The sequence below is a fragment of the Echinops telfairi genome, unplaced genomic scaffold, assembly GCF_000313985.2.
Source record: "Echinops telfairi isolate 266 unplaced genomic scaffold, ASM31398v2 ScPeMD7_23;HRSCAF=83, whole genome shotgun sequence".
NCBI lineage: Eukaryota > Metazoa > Chordata > Mammalia > Afrosoricida > Tenrecidae > Echinops > Echinops telfairi.
In genome coordinates, this window is record NW_022103920.1 from 42928951 (window position 1) to 42949860 (window position 20910).

Sequence of the window (20910 nt, forward strand, 5' to 3'; positions counted from 1 at the left end):
AAAAAAGTGATTTTTTCTTTTTCTTTAAAAAAAATAGTTCTACAGAATTTGACTAAGCGGGCAAAACTTCTTAATGAATGTATAAATGTGCTTTACACAATTGATGTAGGTATGGATTGTGATAAGAGTTGTATGAGCCCCTAATAAAACAATTAAAAAAAAGAAACCTCCTAAGGGGACATTAGTGTCAAGCAATGTCCGGTTCCCACAATTTCAGATCCTGGGTACTAAGGTTCCAAGAATTCCCCAAGGACTCTGCCTAGCAGTACATATGTATTCAGTTATAAATCCGTAAGAGCTTCCAATAAAATGATTTTTTTAAATAAATAAATAATGTATATATATACACGAGTGTAACAGGGCTCTTGGTATAATATACAAAACTTAGGCAAAAGTCCTGCAGTCCTAAACTGAACAGGAAATACTAGTATAAACTCAAAGTTCCCCACCACTTTTCTCTCCCTCCCATCCTACTCTGTCTGCTGAAAACAGCAAGACAAAATGGTTCATCCAGCACAATGGCCACCCGTGTACCCAATGTCACTATCAGGGCCTCTTTCACAAACACTAGGTGTTAACAATGCATATTATTTAGCAACACACACCCCCCCCCTGCAACACCCCCTCACATAGCCTTTCTTTTTCAGTTGTGTCTTAGTGGTTTCATTATTTCCTGGATTATAAATTCATAGGAGCCCTATAATTTCAGAGGCGCACAACAGTTAAGTGCTCGGCTGCTTACAGACGGGCCGACAGTGACTGTGTGTGGGGAAAGCCAGGGTGCTCTGCCCACTAAGATTACAGCTGACAAAACCCTGTGGGGCCCTATAACCTTGTCCCACGAGATCTCTGAGTCAGAATCCACGCAACAGCACTTAATAATAAAATGACACAAACGGGTTTTATTTTTACCATTTTCCCGCATATTTAAAATGGTACTTTGTCTCTGAGAATCTGGTTTATAGAAGGTTATAGAAGACAGTGGAAATCCAAGATTCCCATTGGTGGAACTATACAGGAAATAAAGCTTGGGTGAACTCCCTCGGCCCACAGTGGAGGGACGAGAGGGGAAGAGTGGTCACGAAAGGGCATGCACTGCTGAGTTGAGTACAGAAGGCCAAGGGCAGACGCCTGACTTGAACAGTTAGCCCATGTCAGCAGATTGCCCCCAGGATGCATGCTGGACCTGCTCTGGTTTCCAAAATCTGATCTATTTGGAGGTTGTATTGTTGTTTGGTTTTTGATTGGACATATTACGGGGTGTCTCAGGAGTGGTATATCATTGAAGAGGTGATGACATCAAGGGGTCCATATAGAAGAAGAATGTTTGGAAACTGATCCCAATTAATTAAAAAATATTTTTAAGAGTTTAACAAAGAAAACAAACAGTGTCCCTCAAAACAAAAATCCAGAGAAGACTTGCTCCATGCAGGACATATAATCCATAAAATGGATTATAAAACATTTTGATGTAGGTATAACCTACTTAGCAAAAAGCCAAGTTTCCTCTGAAGTCAAAAAATTATGATTTACCTATTGACGTTCTTTTAAGAGTAAAACTAAGTTTGAATTAATTCAGCTTTCACAACTTTTTTGACAAGGGAAGGTGGCAGGCCTAGGTTTATTAAAATAAGATGGTTAAAATAAGTTTCTCTAATAGTTATACTTTCCATCTGGTGGTCAACTACAATTGGTCAGTATATTTATAGCTACAAATCATTTCAAACTTATAGCTTACGAGTCAGAACTGACTCAATGGCAGTAAGTTTTTCTTTGTTGTTGTTGTTTTGAGATGGAGATGAAATAGCCTCTTAATAGCTGTCACTTGTTAAACATGAAATGCTCCTCGAGTTGAGTGTTGACCAAAGCCCGAGGCTAAGAACTAGAGAGCTAATGTTTTCTGCCATTTCTCTTTGATTCTATGAGTTCCAGCGATTTTTCCCCCATTCTTTGGAGCCTGAACATTATATTTATTTCCAGGTGCTCTGAGATTTTATTTGAAAGCATTCATCCATATATCAAATATAATCAAACAACACATTTTAAGGGGTCTGTAAGAAAATATAAAAGAGAAAGAATCACGGAAATACAGTTATTTCATTATGAAGTTGCACAAAATCAGCAGTTCTATTCAAGTTCATGAAAAAAAGATTCTTATCTGTTTTCTGCACCCCTCTTCTCTTTGCTTTTGGGGACAGAGGCAGGGAACAAGGAGAGAGAGAGAAAGAGAGAGAGAGACCTTTTAACTAGTTTTTGTCTTTTGCAAGGTTCAAACTCTATGTAGTGATTTTTCTCCTCCTTGACTCCTCTAAAAGGCAACGAGTCAAAGTCCCAAATGAAAACAGCCCAAGGAGGGAGGAAGAAAGGGGCACATGAGCTAATCTCACAATTCTCTATCTGGAACTAGACAGAAAAAGGGAGGAAGTAAAAGAAGGTGATTAAACAGAGATGTTTAGATTATTCATAACTCATACAAATTTTCTCTCTCTGGATTTTTGTTTTGAAGGACACTGTTTGTTTTCTTTGTTAAACTTTTAAAAAAATTTTTAATTAATTGGGATCAGTTTCCAAACATTCTTTTTCTATATGGACCCCTTGACGTCATCACCTCTTCAATGATATAACACTCCTGAGCCACCCTGTAATATGTCCAATCAAAAACCAAACAACAATACAACCTCTCTCTCTTATTACTACTCGCCAGGGTAAAAAAAAAAAGAAGCTTGTTTGTTTGTTTTTCATTTTTCTCTCACTAATTGAATTAGGTAGAATGTAAGTTGCCAATATTTGGGTATGCCTTTGTCAGCCCCAAATATTGGCAACTTACATTCTACCTAATTCAATTAGTGAGAGAAAAATGAAAAAAACAAACAAACTTTTTTTTTTTTACCCTGGCGAGGTTTTGCAAGAGTCATGAAACTTGTACGAATAAAAAATTACCTCATTTTAGTGTTTCTCTGGAAACCATAGCACAGGGAGACTGAGTATTTTGAACCCCAGATATAGTGACTCGGAGTATCTGGATTTAATTACTTTTCAATATTAGTTCTTTTCTGAAAGTATTAGATATGTAATAACTCTATCAGATTGAAAATAGTTGGTGCCCTTGAAGGCACATGCATTTTGGAAGCAGTGTTTGATCCAGCAGTAATCCTGTGTTTCCAAAGATGTCCTTTCCTTGAGCATTTTACTAATCCAATTCAATAATAGGCTGTCAGGTGTGGCAAGAGAATTGGTGTAATTGGGACGTTGTAATACAGACAAATTGGGAGTTCTATTTTATTAAGTTTTTGACCAATGGAAGCCATCCACTTATTTACTTGGCTACTTTTTATACTTCATTATCTATTTTGTATTTCTCATGCGCTGTTTTTGAGAAAAAAGTATGCTATAAATGCATTAAAGTACTATGCATATACATGTACATGAATGTGCATCTTTTTCTTGATACAGAGCACTTGAAAGTGAACACCTGGCAGCTAGACAAATGTGTCTGCCTATTGCTGTGCTAGGAGCCTGAGGCAGTTGTCAGGGAGGGCATTTTCAGAGCAAAACAAATAAACTCACTGCCACACAGGTGATTCAAACTCACGGTGACTCTCACAGCGCAGCATGAGATAGGTGGGTTTGCTTCCAGACCGCTGCAATCAGGTGCATGTACTTTCATATCTTACACCATCCGCAGTCTCTCTTCAACCATGTTTCTGTTGTTCGTTACCCAATAATAATTTATCATTTATCAAGGGTTCACGAGAGTGGAAAGATGGGGGGGAAAATGAGGAGCTGATACCAAGGGCTCAGGTAGAAAGAAAATGTTTTGAAAAGGATGATGGCAACAAATGTACAAATGTGCTTGACACAATGGATGGATGGATTGTTGTAAGAACTGTAAGAGCCCCCAATCAAATGATTTATGAAAGTTAAAAAAAAAAGAAAGGTTAGGAGGTAAAATTCTGTACATTTTTGAGGTTGGCTACTAGTTGAATGCTTAGTTTCACGAGGAATGCAAGTTTTCTCACATAAAAAGAAACGATAACGTGCACGTAGCAGTAAAGAGTCAGAGGAGCTCTTCGGCTTCCCAGAGCTTATAAAAGCCATGGCTGCATTGTGCTGTGGTTGTCTAACGGGTGGGCAATAGCATGATGACGAAGTCTGCGGTCTTGTGAGCATGAGCACACACTGCTGGGGCCCGGTGCTGACAGACTGGCGTGGTGCGGGGCACCACATGTGCCACAGGCCATCTGCCTCTCAGGCACGCCCATCTTTCTGCTGGGCGTAGCCGGGGGTTGAACCACATATGGGTGAGAGTGGCCAAGTTCTCTACCCATCGCGTCAGCAGAGCGCCCTCAGCTTGTGTGTGGACAGAGGCTCTAAGCCTCGGATGTCTCCAGGAGAAATGCACACAAACGATGGGCAAGATCCAAAGCAAGTCATAAAAGTAGTCTGATAAGCAGTTAACTTGCTGCTTATGCTTTCATCTTGAAAATTAAATGGCAAAGCTCCCTTTTTCCTATGGAGGCGTGTAGATTAGCTCTGGTGGCAAACACAGGGAGACAGTGCATTTTCATTACGGTCAGAAAGCCTAACTTCCATTCCAAGCCATCATCGCCTCTTGGGGCTAGGCCGTTACCTCACCTCACGGCAATGCTTTTGGCTCCTGGGGAAACCCCTCCAGTGGCCACCGTTAGGAAGTGTCGGGAGCCAGATTTGAGGGAGGGTCACTCAGTCACACCGGTTGCCAACTCCTCGACACTGCCATCGTAGAATGGGAACAGTCATAGGTAGCCCTTAAGCAAGTGAGAGAGGTTGTGTCCCAGTACAACTTCATGGGCCTTAACATGTGTATTTCAGACGATTTTCAGGTCATGAAATATTGTAATCCTTTTTCTTTTCCCAGCCAATTACAATGATAAAAAGCAATCTCAATGTGCAATCTCAGAGCACAATCATGTAGCAGTCTAGACTTGGTCCTCGGGGTCAAACCACAGGCCTTCCTTAGTCACCAAGTACTGAGCAACTGCATCACCAGGCCTCCGATGCTGTGCGCTCGTAACCATGAATGCCAGCCTGTTGGAGTTCTCTCACTTCCCCTAAAGCAGTTTGGTTGGAACTCGGTACTCTGAAGTTTGCTGTTTTCTGTCTTCTAGCAATGCTGAACGCATGGGCCCTGTGAAGTTTTACAAAGAATCTTCCAAAAGTCCATGGAAAAATTCCATCGCCTGCAAATTCCATTTTCTCCATGAACTTTTGAAGATGCCTTGTATTGTATTGTTGTGTTGATTTTAGGGTTGGGTTGCTTGTTTTGTTTTAGGCACCTGCAGACAGAGGAACACCATTGTTCTCCAGATCCAAACACGATGGCCTTGTAGCTCTCACTGTGAAAGCCCCTTCTCTACCGGAGAGGAATACCTGCTTTTTAAAGTACTGCAATTCAGAATAATCACTATGGGCAGTATTTAAGACGACAAAAGAGAAAGAGGAGGCATGTGATATCTGTTCAGCCTCACCAGCTTTCTTGGACTTTCTGCCTGATTTGAGGCTTAAATTCCTCCCAAGTTAGTTTACTGATAGCCCACAAAATTACATCACTGATGATTTAAAAAAAATGCATTTTAAGGGTGCAGCATAGTTGAGGATAACAGCTTAATGTCATGTTCTCTGACGAGCACAGAGGTATCTGGCATCTTTGTGCACTGGTTAGAAACAGCAGCAGAGATGCCAGAACCTCCACTTCCCTCATTACCCTCCCAGGGCCCTGGTTTTACGAAACCCCCAGTCTTGTCCTAGCACCTGGGAATTCGAGAAAACAAGTAAGCTTTCTCTATTAAGCTCCAGTGTATTTCAACATTTTACTCTGTATTATCCCGGGTAACAAATTTTTCCTTTTGATTTGATCTTTAGTTGGGTAACAATTATGTTGATCTTAATTTACAAACGGGAAAGAAGATTTTATTAGGGTATAAGGGACAGGGAAGGGCGATTGTGTGGAGCAAGGCCTGAGTTACTTCATAGTTGGGAGAACATCCGAGTTGATCCATTGCTGTTTATTTGGCTTTCATTCAGCCTGACCCAGACGTGTTCATGCTGTGAGGTGGTTCTACAGAGGTGGGTCTGCTCTGGAGTGAGACTAAATCAGTACTAAGGGTAGAGGGGTCTCAGTTCTGCACCCAGGAACACTTGTGCTAGAGAAATGAACCCTTAGATCTAGCAGGCATCTTCTATATGTGTGTTCAGGTAAGAAAGACCCAGGAGTACCCACTTCACCAGGTCTAGTCCATCTGAGCCTTGCTCCCTAATAATAGCCTTTAGCAAGCCTGTTTGTTCCTCTGGATATTCCTCTCTAGAGGGTAAGACGGTTAGGTTCATGCGCTCTGTGATGTTAGGTTTGTGTCAACTAGGCTGGCCCAGGATTCTTAGTGGTTTGACATTTAAGATTTAGGAATCCCCCATGATATGGCTTGCCATAATGTAATCATCTCCACAATTGGACGGGCTACAAACAACCAATCAGGTGTAAGATGATTAGGGAGGGATGCAATATCTTTAGTCTGGCCACAAGCCTTGATGGTGTTTCCTCTAGGGCATGGCCTGCTTTCAATATAAGTGGACACTGTGGAAAAGCTTGCTTGCTTTTTACTGGATCTGGATCCTGCATCTGTCTCACTGACCTCTAGAGCTTTGGACTTGAGCCAAGGGCCTGTCTCATTACCCAGTGACCTTGGATTCAAGGTTTGGACTTGCCCACTTCTACAGTTGTGTGAGACATTTTCTTAATAGAAAATCTCTCTCTCTCTCTCTGTCTCTCTCTCTCACACACACTTCTACAACGTGAGCCATTTTCTTATAAAGTTTTCCCTCTCTCTTTATACACACACACATTTATATACATGCATTTGCTTCTCTAGAGAATCCAGTCTCAGACAGACCATAATAATAATGGGATCATTCTCCAGTGATGTTCTTCCTCTTCTGATATTAAACTCTTACTTTAAATACTTTAAACCACTACTTTTACCTACTAGTTATAAAATATTGTTCATGCAAGATTCTTAGCTCTCGTTCTCATTAGTTCATAGACTCCACCCCCTAGAGTTCAGCCAGCATTGGTTTGAGTAGCCTTTGACAAATACTACCTATAATGCCAAAGATGGACTGAGTTCTTTCCACATAACAAGAACTTAAAAAAAGATCTAATATGATTTCTATCTGTTCTCTAAGATGAAGTCACTCAGGAATTATCAAAGCATGAGATTTTCATAACTCCACCCTTTTTTTTCCAGGGAAAAGGGTTATGTTTATGGGCTACAAGGGAAGCCACAAACAGAGGAGCTCTTTCTAAAATGGCCTAAGTCCCTGGCTTTGGGTACAGCAGAAGCTCTGAAATTTCTTGCTGGGGACATGGGATATCCAAACATCTGGGTATTTTCTCTTGGGCACACTTTTCAGGAATATTCTCTAGTGCATCTACTGCATCAGGTTACCATTAGGAAATAAAGGAATAAATTGCTGATAAAGCAGGCCCCAAGAGGTCTCAGAGTCAGACTAATTTTATAGGGTCTTGGGAGAGAAATCTAAGAAATCCATTTGGTGGGTCTTTGATGGAAATAAGAGGGCGCACCTGGGTTCCTTGCTTTAGAAAAAGAACTTCCCACAAAACCTGGATTCATTGCAAGCTCTGCTACAGAAAGTTGTGCTGCATGGCTCTCTCTGCCCCAAATGGTCTTATGGGCTTTGAACCAGAACAGCATACTCCCAGGGGACCCAAGCGTCTGAGATCAAGTAGGAGACACAGATTAATGCCCACGAAGACTCCTAGGCATACTTTTCCCGTCTAAGACCCTGAGCAAAAGAAGTAAGCTCAGTGTTCTGTTGTTCCTAACACTAGTGTGTTTCCAATTGTAGACAGTTCAATCGAATTAGAAATTTGCCAGACTTCAAAGGTGGTGGGATCTGAACGCTTGTCAGTTTCCCACAGTCTGCCTATTCCAGGGGATTCTGGAATTACGGGTACCGTGTTCTCTAGGCTGAGAAACGGCTGACTGACGCCGAGAGCACCCCATGCTGGTCCTGGCCTCTTGCCCATTCCCACTGGACAGAACTAATCTCAGACATTGAGCATTGCTGAGCTCGTTAAATGAATGTGCACATGTGTTAGTTTCATGGTGAGCATCCACGAAGATGAACTGTAAGAGGATGTGTTAACAGGAAGATAACCCTTAAGACGCCTCTCTCATGCCTTGAGCGGCTGCTGAAACAGTTTCTGCAATGTAAGGTGAGACCTGACGTGAGCTAAGCAAAATCTGTTTGCTTGTCTGAAGGTAAAAAGAAACCATCAGAATTTCACTTTCCCATGTACAGCTAGAGAGCGTGGGTCGCATGCTTTTCAAGCCTCCGTGGCCCATCTGGTTTTGATCGTCTTCTGTCAACATGCCCAGGCTTTGCTCCCCTGCACCTTCGCACAGAGTGCAGACATGGTGTGGCAGGGCGGTCACGTCGGACTTGCTTTACAACTCTGCAGCTCCCCATCATCCCATTTTGAGAACCCGTCCCCCCCAAGGCACTCTTCTTTACTGGGTCACCAAGCAGCAGTTGTAGTGGCCACCCGGAATGCCCAGACAATAATGGGAGGTTCTTAGGTCCCAACTGGCCAAGAAGAGAAAACATCAAAGATCCAGTCCTTTGGTCTGTGGCAACACCCCTTCTCAGCCCTGCAGGAAGCCGCGTGGCCCCTTGTCCTCTGCCTGGCTCGGGCAAATGTTACCAAGGTCCACCGGTGCTGATAAATATCCACGGGGCACCCCACTCGGCAAGGGAACTTCCTACTCATCTCGTGGGCCAGGGAGCCTGTGCTGTGTGTGTGTCACGGTCTCTGTGGCTCTGCTTCACCCCTCTGTCACCTCCGTGCACCCCAGCAGGGATCCTCCTCCCATCAGTCACGGGATTCTTTCACTGTGATTCTGGATGGCTTACTTTATACCCACCAAAATGGCAAAATAGCCCAATCCCTTCATTTTTTCTTCTTCCGTGATTTCTATCATTTTATTATTTTTTATTAAAAGACCATTTTATTGGGGGCTCTTACAGCTCTCATCACAATCCATACATCAATTGTATCAGGCATATTTGTACATATATTGCCATCATTCTTTTCTAGACAGTTAATTTTCTATTGAACCCTTGGTAGCAGCTCCTCTTTTTTTCCTCCTCCCCCTCCCCCTCCCCCTCCCCCTCCCCCTCGTGACCCCTTGATAAATGATAAATTATGATTATTTTCATACCTCACATCGACTGCTGTCTCCTTCCCCCATGGTTTCTGTTGTTCTCCCCCCTGGAGGGAGGGGTGGGTAATCACTTCATATTAGTCTGATAGATCCTATTTGCCGGCTCCTACCCAGTCATCTGGGAGGAGCTGCAGAGACTACGGCTAGAAGACCCACGCCAAGTAATTTCACTTCACCACCAAGGGCTACATTTCCCCCATGCTCATACACCTAGGCTTTCTAATCACCCTATCATCTTCCAGTGAAATCCTGTACACAGTACTTTCTCATCCCAACACCCTCATCACCCTGAAGGTCATGTTCTCAGGTCTTCAAGCAGCAGACTAAGGGTTAATCTCTCTAGGTCCATTGCTGAGAGACAAAAGCCAGGGTTTGGATAGGGTGTTATGTTTAGCAAGTACTTCTAAAGTACAAATTTCCTTTCTAGATTCCAGTAAGTTTGTGAGACCAGTGGACAGTTCTTTTTTATTGTCCTTTTAGAGATGAAGCGGGGTCAAGTGAGTTGCTCAAGGTCACAGAGACCCAGCTGCAGATTCCAGGTCCTTTGGTTTGATGATCTTATTCCATTATGTCCCAAAATGGAAGGGAAAAGCCGCTAATGATTCCTGAATTGACTCAGAGCAACACAATGGGGTAGAGTCAATCTGTTTCAGCGTGAGAAGAAACTATTAGCATTTCTGGTTTATTTTTTACCTCATACATTTTGTTTTGACATGTTTTATAATGTACACTATATTAGAACATTTGTATGACTACATAATTTAATAGGACATTGACAAACATTTATTGGAAGTGCATGCCCAATTTTTTTTTTAATGATGAGATGCATGGTTGTGTTTTTTGGTTTGTTTTTTTTACAAAAGGCAACCTTGTTGTTATTAGATGCCATTGAGTCAGTCCTGAGTCAGAGCAAGCCTTTGTATCATGTCACCGAGCACTCCCTGCACCTGCTCCATCCTCACCACTGTTGCAGCTGTTGTGCCAATCCATCCCTTTGAGGCTCTTCCTCCTCCACACTGACCCCCTACAGGCACCATGCCTTTCTCCAGGGATGCCCCCTCTTGATAACTTGTCCAAAGTACAAGATCAAGTTTTGCCCTTCTTGCTTCTAAAGAGCATTCTTAGTACATTTCACCCAAGACAAATTTGTTCGTTCTTCTGGCAGAACTCTTCATTCTCAACAACTCTATCAAGGGACCACGGAGGCAGAAATATTGGGTTATTTATCTAGAGATACAGAGCTTCTAAGTATCCGGATTTGAGTTCAGACCGGTGGGCTCACAGGCCCTGTGTTCTTAACCATCCCCGTACTCTCTCTCTGAACAACTATTGTATAGCGTAAGAGGGAGCGCTGGACTTCATATTTTAATAGAAGTATATGGGAGTTCATGGTCATTTCAATATTCCTGCCCAAAACCATAACTGAAATGCATCAATTGTCCCATGGTCTTCCTTATTCATTGTCAGCTTTCTCATGCATAGGAGGTGAGTGAAAATGACCTGGCTCGGGTCAGGTGCCCCTTAGTCCTTAGAGCCACATCTTTGATCGTTAACATTTTAAGGGGTCTTTTGTAGCAGATGTGCCAATGTAATCTTAACCTTAGAGAAATCGTGAAGACAAATCATAGGTGTTGTTATGCCTTGTGGCAGCCCTCTGTGCACGCAGTGAAACAGCTTCACAGAGGGTTCCAGTCGTGACCTTTCTGAAGCAGACGGTCAGTGCTGTCCTCAGAGTTGCCTCTGCATAGGTTCAAACTGCCAGCCCTCAGCTGACTGAGTAGCTAAACAACTTAACTGTGTATGCCACTCCGGGGCTCCTAGGAATAACAGAGCTAACTGCTATTTACTTACTGTTTATTTTGTACGACGTACTTTTTAGCTGTTTTATTTGTATTAACTCACTAACTCCTCAACAGCTCTATCAAGGTACCACGGAGGCAGAAATATTGGGTTATTTATCCAGAGATACAGAGCTTCTAAGTATCTTGATTTAAGTTCAGACCAGTGGGCTCCCAGGCCCTTTGTTCTTAACCATCTCAGTACACTGTGTCTGAACAACTACTGTAGAGAGGAGGAGGAAGAGCTGGACTTCCTATTTTAAGAGCAGTTTATGGGAGCCCCTTCTCTTTGCTCCAGTGCTAAGAAGCACTCCCCATTTCCTTTGGACACTCTGCACACTAGGTGTTTGGGACACAAAGATGAATTAGACCTGGACGCTGCCTCAGGATGCCACAGAGGCATTCCTGTCGGGAGGGCAATTAGGGAAACTTCATGGAATGAGCCACAAGTGAGCTGTCCTGAAGTCGACACAGTGCACAGAATCTTTGGGCAGACTTGTGTAGGACCTTGGCCTTGCTCTTCTCCTTTTTATAGCTTTGGCCTCATATTTAAAAGTCATTTGCTGCACTGAGGTTGGGTCTTTGCTAAGTTGTGTTCAGTCTGGCTTCTCACGTGGAGGATGGGGTGCAGGAACGGCATCTTACCAGGATGGACAAGCTCAGCCTCTGAATAATTTCGCTGGGATGGCAAGGCCCGGAATTCCCAGGATTCCATACTTCTCTTCTGTCTCCTGGGTCCAAAACCACCTTGGATGGGATGGAGATCTAGACCTCATGCAGCTAGACAAGGCTATGGACAAGGAGCTAGACATGGAGACAGACACCAAACTGGAGTTACTCAGCTTATAACTTAAAGTTGTAGGAGTTGTTTTTCTGCCTTGAAACAGCTAAAAATAGTCATAATTACAGAAAATGATTCTTGACAGCACAATATTTCCCCAGAATTATCAGCTGTCAAGGGAAAAAAAAAACCCCAACAACTTTGCAGTCGACTTAATTAGGACCTAATGAGGCAAATCGTCCAGAGATGGTGTCATGAGTACACACAGGAGGGGAGCTTTTTGGAGGCCGGGTGCTGCCACCTGTCAAGGTGGTCTACATCGGGGTTCTGGCAGGCGCACACAGGATTAGACAGCAAATGTGAGAGAAACTCAGTCTCCTCTACATACCCGATTGAGGAATGTAGTCATCAAGTCCCCACACAGTGACTCAGCTCAGAAGACACAGAAAGAAATGATTTAATTCACAAAGAGATTTGGAAGTTTTCTTTGAGAATATAATAAGCCCACAGCAAAATTAGCTGAGATGTGGGCCAGGAGCCAAGCTGGCTCACTCTCACATCTTTCCCTTCACGTCAGTGTAGAGATTCTGGCTTGGAGGATGCTTAGCCTAACATTTTCCAAGAAAAGGAAGCCAGCAGCATTGGTGGGTAATGATTCTGCAGCACTGGGGCTCGAGAGCTTATGATAATCTTATCTGTAGGCTGGGAAGTGGATTTCTTTCTTTCTTTTTCATTAAATAATCATTTTATTAGGGGCTCATACAACTCATCATAATCTGTATACGTCATTTGTGTCCAGCACATTAGTACATATGTTGACTTCATCATTCTCACAACATCCGCTTTCCACTTGAGCCCTTGGTGTCAGCTCATTTTTCCCCTCCCTCCCCGCTCCCCCTGAACCCCTGATAATTTATAAATTATTATTATTTTATCATATCTTACCCCATCCAACGTCTCCCTCACCCACTTCTCCGCTGTCCGTCCCCCAGGGAGCAGGCCATATGCAGAACTTGTCATCTGTTCCCCCTTTCTCCCTCACCCTCCCTCCACCCTCCCGCCATCGCCACCCTCTGCACTGTCCTGGGGGGGTTCATCTGTCCTGGGTTCACAGTATTTCCAGTTCCTATCTGTGCCAGTGTACATCATCTGGTCCAGCCGGATATGCAAGGCAGAATTGGGATCATGGTAGTGGGGGGGAGGAAGCATTTAAGAACTAGAGGAAAATTGCACATTTCATCGTTACTACACTGCACTCTGATTTGCGGGAGTGGATTTCTTAAATGATGATGTTGAAACATGCTTGCAGGCTTAAGTACTTAATATGAATTACATGTCTCTCAAGGACGATGTAACTCAGAAGAGAAGTCCCGACATTAGCTCTAGCATCTGCCACAGATGTACTGAGCATCGGGTCTTCAAAGCCGTTTGAGACGTTTCAGTCCTGGCTGATGGAAACAAGTACACAGTGTAGGAGCCCCATCTCCTGCCATTTGGGTTGGACCAGAAAACAGGCCCTGATGCCCACTCAAAGAAGGCAGCCCATGGAGCAGCTTCAAATATGGTTAAGCTGTTCAAAGCCCTGTGTATCATAACGTCTTGAGTCAATCTTTATGCCTCCAGTGTTCCATAGATGTGCATATGACTGTGAGTTTATCCTCGGCTTTAAACCTTTCAGTTATTCTTTAGTGTATGGTTGAGACAGATCAGAATCAAAGAATGTTAAGTACCACCCAGTCGGATCACACTCATAGTAACCACTTCAACAGTGCGGAAAAATGTCCCCCCAAAGCAAATACACTGCCACTGAGTCATTGCTGACTCCTAGCGAGCCTGTAGGACAGAGCAGAACTGGCTCTGTGGGTCTCTGAGACTCTCACTCTTTACAGGAGTAGAAATTCTCATCTTCCTCCCTGGGACTGGCGGGTGGTGTGGAACTGCTGACCTCGAGGATCCCAGCCCAATGCATCACCACTAAAGGATGTGAGAGCTTTTTCAACAGACTTAGAACAGAACGGCTTCAAGTCATTTGAGGCATTAAAATAATTTTGGACACTAAAAGCCGTTAGTCTTCATTTAGAACTTGCTCTATCTTTTAATAAATTATTCTTATCAGTTAAATATTCTTTCTTTCTTTTAATTCTCTGTGATTTCTGCTTAGGACTCTAGTCATTCTTTAAGGAAAGAAAGAAAACAATGTGATCCAACTCTTTACAACATGAGAATGGTTGTATTATTGAACAGAATTCCTTATTTTCTTGATGTCTACTCTTGTTTATCAAAATACAAGAGTACGTTTAAAACTATTGTTACAAATGTAGAGAAACCTTTCTTAGAAAAAATATCAAATTATGCAGCTATTGTTTCCCCTTCCGGTTCTATATACTTCCAAAAGCTGTGTTTCCAACTTTCTACCCTTTCCCTGAAGGATTCTGCACTCTGCGGGAGAAAGGATAAGGTTTCCCGATGAAACTCTGCTAGGCCAGCCCATGCGACCCTCAAAGGACAAACAGGTGCCATTGTTGTGATGGGAACATTTCCCTCAGCACAACATGCCTGGTCTTCTTCTTGCCCATTCAGTTTTCAATTTTCTTAGAACTTTTCCATAATAAATCCCTGTGATCATCCTGTATCCTTTAAGAGAATTTATCAAGGTTAACCCTTTGGAAGCTCCCCAAACAACTGAGCTGCCCCCCTCCTTGAACTGAACTGGTTCAGCATATGCCCTTAGATGTGTTAATTGGACCTTTTACTTGAAGGCACCCAATAAGACCAAGATAAATATATCACCGAGAGAGCTCGTCAGTGGCTGTGTGCTCCATGCACAGACATGTTTAAACATGTTTTTAGTTGGAATAGATTCATGTTTAAACTGGAACCACTGTAGCAATACTTTTTTATTTGCCCTTGTATTTTTACAATTAATAGTAGCTTTACTTTTGTGGATTTTTTTTTCTCTTTCCTTTTTTAATAATTACTGAGTTGTAATATTCTGACAGTTACTTCTTCTGGACTACTTTTATTCCTCAGTCCTGGAAATGAACAAAAATGAAAATTAAGAACCACTGAGGCTAAGGGAAGATTTTCCAATGATTTCTAGAACATGTCCAGCCTTAGAGACTTAAGATAAACAATGAGACATTTCAGAACATCACTAGAGGGTAGACCTTTCACCTGATTTAAAGCAGAGGAAACAGGCTGGGATCATAAAGTCACTTGCTAAGGCATCAGAGCTACTAAATGGTGGAAGACAATGCAAACTCAAGTCCATCTGATTTCAAAGATTTCTCTTACCATCATCATATTATACTGCCAACACTGAGCTCTCTTTCATCTAAATCTTAATCGCCAGGTATATTTTTTCCTTCGTTCATGTTGCTGAATATAATTATTGACAATATGAGATACATTTCATGGGAACTAGCTTCAGGAAACCCAAACTTAATTAAGAAAGAATTTAACAGCCTGTGTGATCATGAGGTGTCGATGGAAACAGGTATGAGGCATCTAAGACCCAGAACAAAAATCATACCAATGTGAATGGGGGCGAGAGGGCTGCGAAGTGGAGACCCAAAGCCCATCTGTAGACAATTGGACATCCCAGTCAGGGTGCAGTATAGCACCGATGAAACATAGAACTTTGCTCTAGTTCTTTAATGTTTCCTCCCCTGCCACTATCATGACCTCAATTCTACCTTACAAATCTGACTAGACCAGAACATGCACACTGCTACAGATAAGAGCCTGCAACACAGGGAATCCAGGACAAATAACGAGAATAGAGATACCAGGAGGGTAGGGGGAAGGTGGGGGTAGAAAGGGGGAATCAATCACAAGGATCAACATATAACCCCCTTCCAGGGGAATGAACAACAGAAAAGTGGGTGAAGGGAGACAGCGGACGATGAAATATGAAAATAATAATCTATAATTTAACAAGGGTTCATGAGGGAGAGAGGGCAGGGGAGGGAGGGAAAAAACGAGGAGCTAATATCAAGGGCACAAGTAGAAAGAAAATGCTTTGAAAATGATGATGGCAAGATACGTACAAATGTACCTGACACCTAGACGGAAGGATGGACACTGGTACGGAGGAAGCTGGAAACACAGGGAGTCCAGGACAGATAAACCCCTCGGGACCAGTAATGAGAGTAGCAGTGCCAGGAGGATAAGGAGAAGGTGGGGTAAAAAGGGGGAACTGATCACAATGACCTACATATAACCCCCTGCCTGGGGGTCAGCCAACAGAAAAGTGGATGAAGGGAGATGTCGGAGAGTATTAGACATGACAAAATAATAATAACTTCTAGATTGTCAAGGGTTTGTGGGGGAGGGGGAGGAGGGGAGGGAAGAGAAAAGATGAGCTGATGCCATGGGCTCAAATCGAAAGAGGGTGTTTTGAGAATGATGATGACAATAGGTGTACAACATTGTGCTTGGCACAATGGATGGATGGATGGATTGTGATGGGAGTTGTAGGAACCCCCAATAAAATGATTTTTTAAAATGTGCTTGACACAATGGATGAGTGCATGGATTGTGATAAGGGCTGTAAGAGCCCACAGTAAAAGTATTTTAAAAAGAGAAATAATTTGAATATTTCTAGGCTCTTTAGCTGGTGTACGAATACCTTTTGTTGCAAAGAGTTTTGATATAATGGCTTTTTGGTTGGTTTGTTGGGGTGGAGGCTGGGTGATTTTGGTAACTAGGTAAAACACATCTATATTTCAGGGCTTGAAATGCGTGCTAGGTAGATTGCTATAAGTAAGATGGTCCTAGATGGCATGAACATTCAAGGACAAGAAAAGAAACTAACCTTTGCCACTGGGGTTTCTTGCAGACATTCTGCAAAGGCTCACTGATCTTGGAACACCTGGATGTCTCTTTCTGTCCCCAGCTGTCAGATGAGACTATCAAAGCAGTAGCCATTTACTGTGTGAGCATCACGTCTCTCAGCATTGCTGGATGTCCAAAGGTACGTGAGGGAGTCAGGGCTCCAACAGCCAAACAGAGCACTGCCAGTCGACCCAGGCATGGCAGAAGTTAGAGGCTACACTTCACATAGATTTTTTTCCCTTTGCCATGTCGAAGGCATGCCTATTTTTCACCTCTTTTCTCCAAATTGGGAATAACTTTATGATTTCGTGTGTATCAATGAAATCAACTTTCAAATAGTTTACAGCCTAACTCTCCTGCAAATATAAACTAAGCATGTGCCAAATAGTTCTTTAATTAAATAACAAGACAACCAGCAAAATGGTCAAACCAGTTGATAGAACATTAGAAGGAATGGAAGATTATAGACATTGAAGTAAGAGTGTTAGAATATGATTCTGAGGTTAGATCCCAAATTGGTGGATGCCCTACAAGGCAATAAAGCCATAACTAGAGTTATTTTTTTCCTACTAGACAGAAATAATTTGCATATCTAAAACAAGTGAACATGTAATTTGATTGAATCTGGGTCAAAGGGTAGACAGTATATCAAAGAAAAGTCCCCTGTAATTCCCTATAGAATCCCTTAAGTGGCCCTAGTTAAATAAAATCCCAATGCCATTGAAAAGATAATCACACTTTTTTCATTTTCATGATATCTACTTATAAAAGAAACACATATTCATTGTAAAAAATTTAGACAGAAAAGTATAAAAACAAAACAAACAAAACACCTCACTGCCATCAAATTGATTTGTGACAGCGATCACAGGTCAGCAGTTCAATACCAGCAGCCACTCCTGGAAAGATGAGGCTTTCTACTCTCAGAAAAAGTTAGTCTTGGAAACCCACAGGGACAGATCTACTCTGCCCTGGAGGGTAATTGTGAGATGACAGGTATACATATTAAACATTATGAGCATGCCCAGTTTCAAAAAGCTGTATCTTCCTATTACCATAAAAGTTATGCTGTTTCATTATCATGCTGGTGTAGTGGGTTATGTGTTGGGCTATAAACCAAAAGGTCAGCAGTTTGAATCTTCCAGATGCTTTGCAGGAGAAAGGTGAGACTATCTCCTCCTATAAAGATTTCCAGCCCCAGAAACGCTAGGGAGCAGTCCTACTCTATTCTAAAGGGGCTCTAATAGTCAGAATCAACTACCAGTTTTGTTGATTTGGTTTTTGGTAATGTAGCCTTTTCCCTACTAACTGCTGCTTAAGTTATAAAAGTTAATACAAAGTTAAAACCAAGCTTAGAGCCATCGAGTCAATTCAGACCCTATGTAGGCCAATACCTAATCAACAGAGCTGCCAAGACTGTTATAAAAGTTGATAACTGAAAACAGGAATGATACTTTTCTATTAGAAACCACAAAGAACATGTTTATTAGTAATTTTGAATGACTGGGGGCTCTTACAGCTGTTATATCAATACATCAATTGTATCAAGCACATATGTTGTACATATGTTGCCATTATCATCTCCAAAATATTTTCTTTCTATTTGAGCCCTTGGTATCAGCTCCTCTTTTTTCCCCTCCCTCCCACCCTCATGAACCCTTGATAAATTATAAATTATTTTTATTTTCATGTTTTACACCATCCACTGTCTCCCTTCACTCCACGTTTCTGTTGTTCTCCCCCTGCTGGGGGTGCAGGGAGGGGTTGCATGTCGATCATTGCCATGGTTTCACTCTTTCTCCCCATTTTCCCCCTATCTTCTCCCTACCCTCATGGTATAGCTACTCTCATTATTGGTACGGAGGGGTTTATCTGTCCTGGATTCTGTGTGTCAAGGGCTCTTATCTGTAGTGTACATACTCTGGTCTAACCAGATTTGTAAGAACTAGGGTCATGATAATGGGAGAGGGGATGAGAGGAAGCATCAAAGAACTAGAGATGTTGTGTGTTTCATCGGTGCTAAACTGCACCCTGGCTGGCTTGTCCCTTCCTTGGGACCCTTCTCACAACAATCTTTTTTTAAATCATTTTATTAGGAGCTAATACAACTCATCACAATCCATACATATATCAATTATGTAAAACACCTTTGTGCATTCATTACCCTCATCATTCTCAAAACATTTGCTCTCTACCTAAGCCCCTGGCATCAGCTCCTCATTTCTTCCCCTCCCTCCCCGCTCAATCCCCCCTCATGAACCCTTGATAATTTATAAATTATTATTTTGTCATATCTTGCACTGTCTGATGTCTCCCTTCACCCACTTTTCTGTTGTCCGTCCCCCAGAGAGGAGGTGACATGTAGATCCTTATAATCAGTTCCCCCTTTCCAACCCACCCTCCCTCCACCCTCCCAGTATCACCACTCATACCACTGATCCTGAAGGGATCATCGACCCTGGATTCCCTGTATTTCCAGTTCCTATCTGTAACAGTGTACATCCTCTGGTCTAGTCAGATTTGTAAGGTAGACTTGAGATCATGATAGTGGGGGGGCAGGGGGTGAGGAAGCATTTAGGAACTAGAGGAAAGTTGTGTGTTTCATCGTTGCTACATCACACCTTGACTGATCATCTCCTCCCCGAGACCCTTCTGTAAGGTGATGTCCAGTGGCTTACAAATGGGCTTTGGGCCTTCACTCTGCACTCCCCCCCTCATTCACAATATGATTTTTTGTGCTGATGCTGCCTGATACCTGATCCCTTAGATACCTCATGATTGCACAGGCTGGTGTGCTTCTTCCATGTGGGCTTTGTTGCTTCTGAGCTAGATGGCCACTTGTTTACCTTCAAGCTTTTAAGACCCCAGATGCTATATCTTTTGATAGCCGGGCACCATCAGCTTTCTTCACCACATTTGCTTATTCACCTGCTTTGTTTTCAGCGCTTGCATCGGGAAGGTGAGCATCATAGAATGCCAATTGAAGAAAGTATTCTTGCATTGAGGGTGTACTTGAGTGGAGGCCCAATGTCCTTCTGCTACCTTAATACTAAACCTATAAATATATGCACAATATCTATTTCCCCATCCTCATTTATACATATATTCACATATGTACATGCCTTTATGTAGACCGCTATAAATGCCCTTTGCCTCCTAACTCTTTCCTCTATATCCTTTTACTGTCCTCTTGTCCCACTACCATGCTCAGTCTTCATTTGGGTTTCAGTAATTCCTTTTGGTTACATTACCCTTGATCACGCTCTACCAGGCCTCCTACACCCTCTTCACCACCGATTTGGATCACGTGTTGTTCCCTTGTCCCTGAGTTTGTTAACACCACTACCTTTCCCCCCACCTCCCCCTCTCCCATGTCCTCCAGAACTATCGATCCCATTGTTTTCTCCTCCATATTGTTCATCCAGCCTATCTTATTTAGACAGAGATAATAACATGCACAAAAACAAGACAGAGCAAAACCAAACACCAATATACAACAAAACAACAACAAAGCAATGACAAAAACCAAAACAAAACACAAGAAAGAAAAGCTTTAGTTGGTTCAAGGATTGTTTGTTGGCCTTTAGGAGTGTTTTCCAGTCCAGTCTGTTGGGGCACCAAACCCTGGTCCCAAAGTCCACCTTCGGCATTCCCTGGGGACCTCGCTGCTACGATCCCTTGCTGTTCTGTTGCACCCCCTTAGTGTTTTGCCTTGGTGTGGTGGGATCAGATCGTGCACAATTCCCACACTGTGTCTCCAGTGTTGTCCACTGTAGGGCTATGGATCAGTGAGGGATGTCGTGTCTCATAGTGGGGCTGGCCTTGTGGTCCTCTCTGTGGACTAGCTGCTGTAATCGGGAACATCGTCCTCAGGGCTTGGTGGGCCAGGATGTGCTCCACTCTCTCCTCCTCTCCCTTCATCTGCTCCTGTGCGCTCCGATCAGATATGTCCCTCTCCTGGAGCTGTATATTCAGTGCTGTCCTTTGAAATAAATTCTTCTGGGGGTAGGGGCAGGTGTCCACATAGTAGTTGGGATTGGGGTCGGCCCCCAGACCTCCCCACTGGTTCCCTACTCCACGCCGGCATGTTGCATTCACATCTTGGAGCACTGGGTTGAAGTCTGATCCCTCTTTCCCTGTGGAGATATAAACAATACCCTCCCCTTGGGTGGGT

The 20910-nt window shown here is 42.9% G+C and overlaps 1 protein-coding gene across 1 annotated transcript in view; it reads left to right on the forward strand.

Annotated features, from left to right (window-relative positions):
• The window catches only part of FBXL13 (F-box and leucine rich repeat protein 13), a 260497-nt gene that overhangs the window by 234471 nt on the left and 5116 nt on the right, over positions 1 to 20910 (forward strand). Inside the window, exon 19 of the mRNA XM_004702787.1 lies at positions 16741 to 16875. Coding sequence (XP_004702844.1) covers positions 16741 to 16875 — 135 coding nt within the window. The remainder of the gene's footprint in view (positions 1 to 16740; positions 16876 to 20910) is intronic.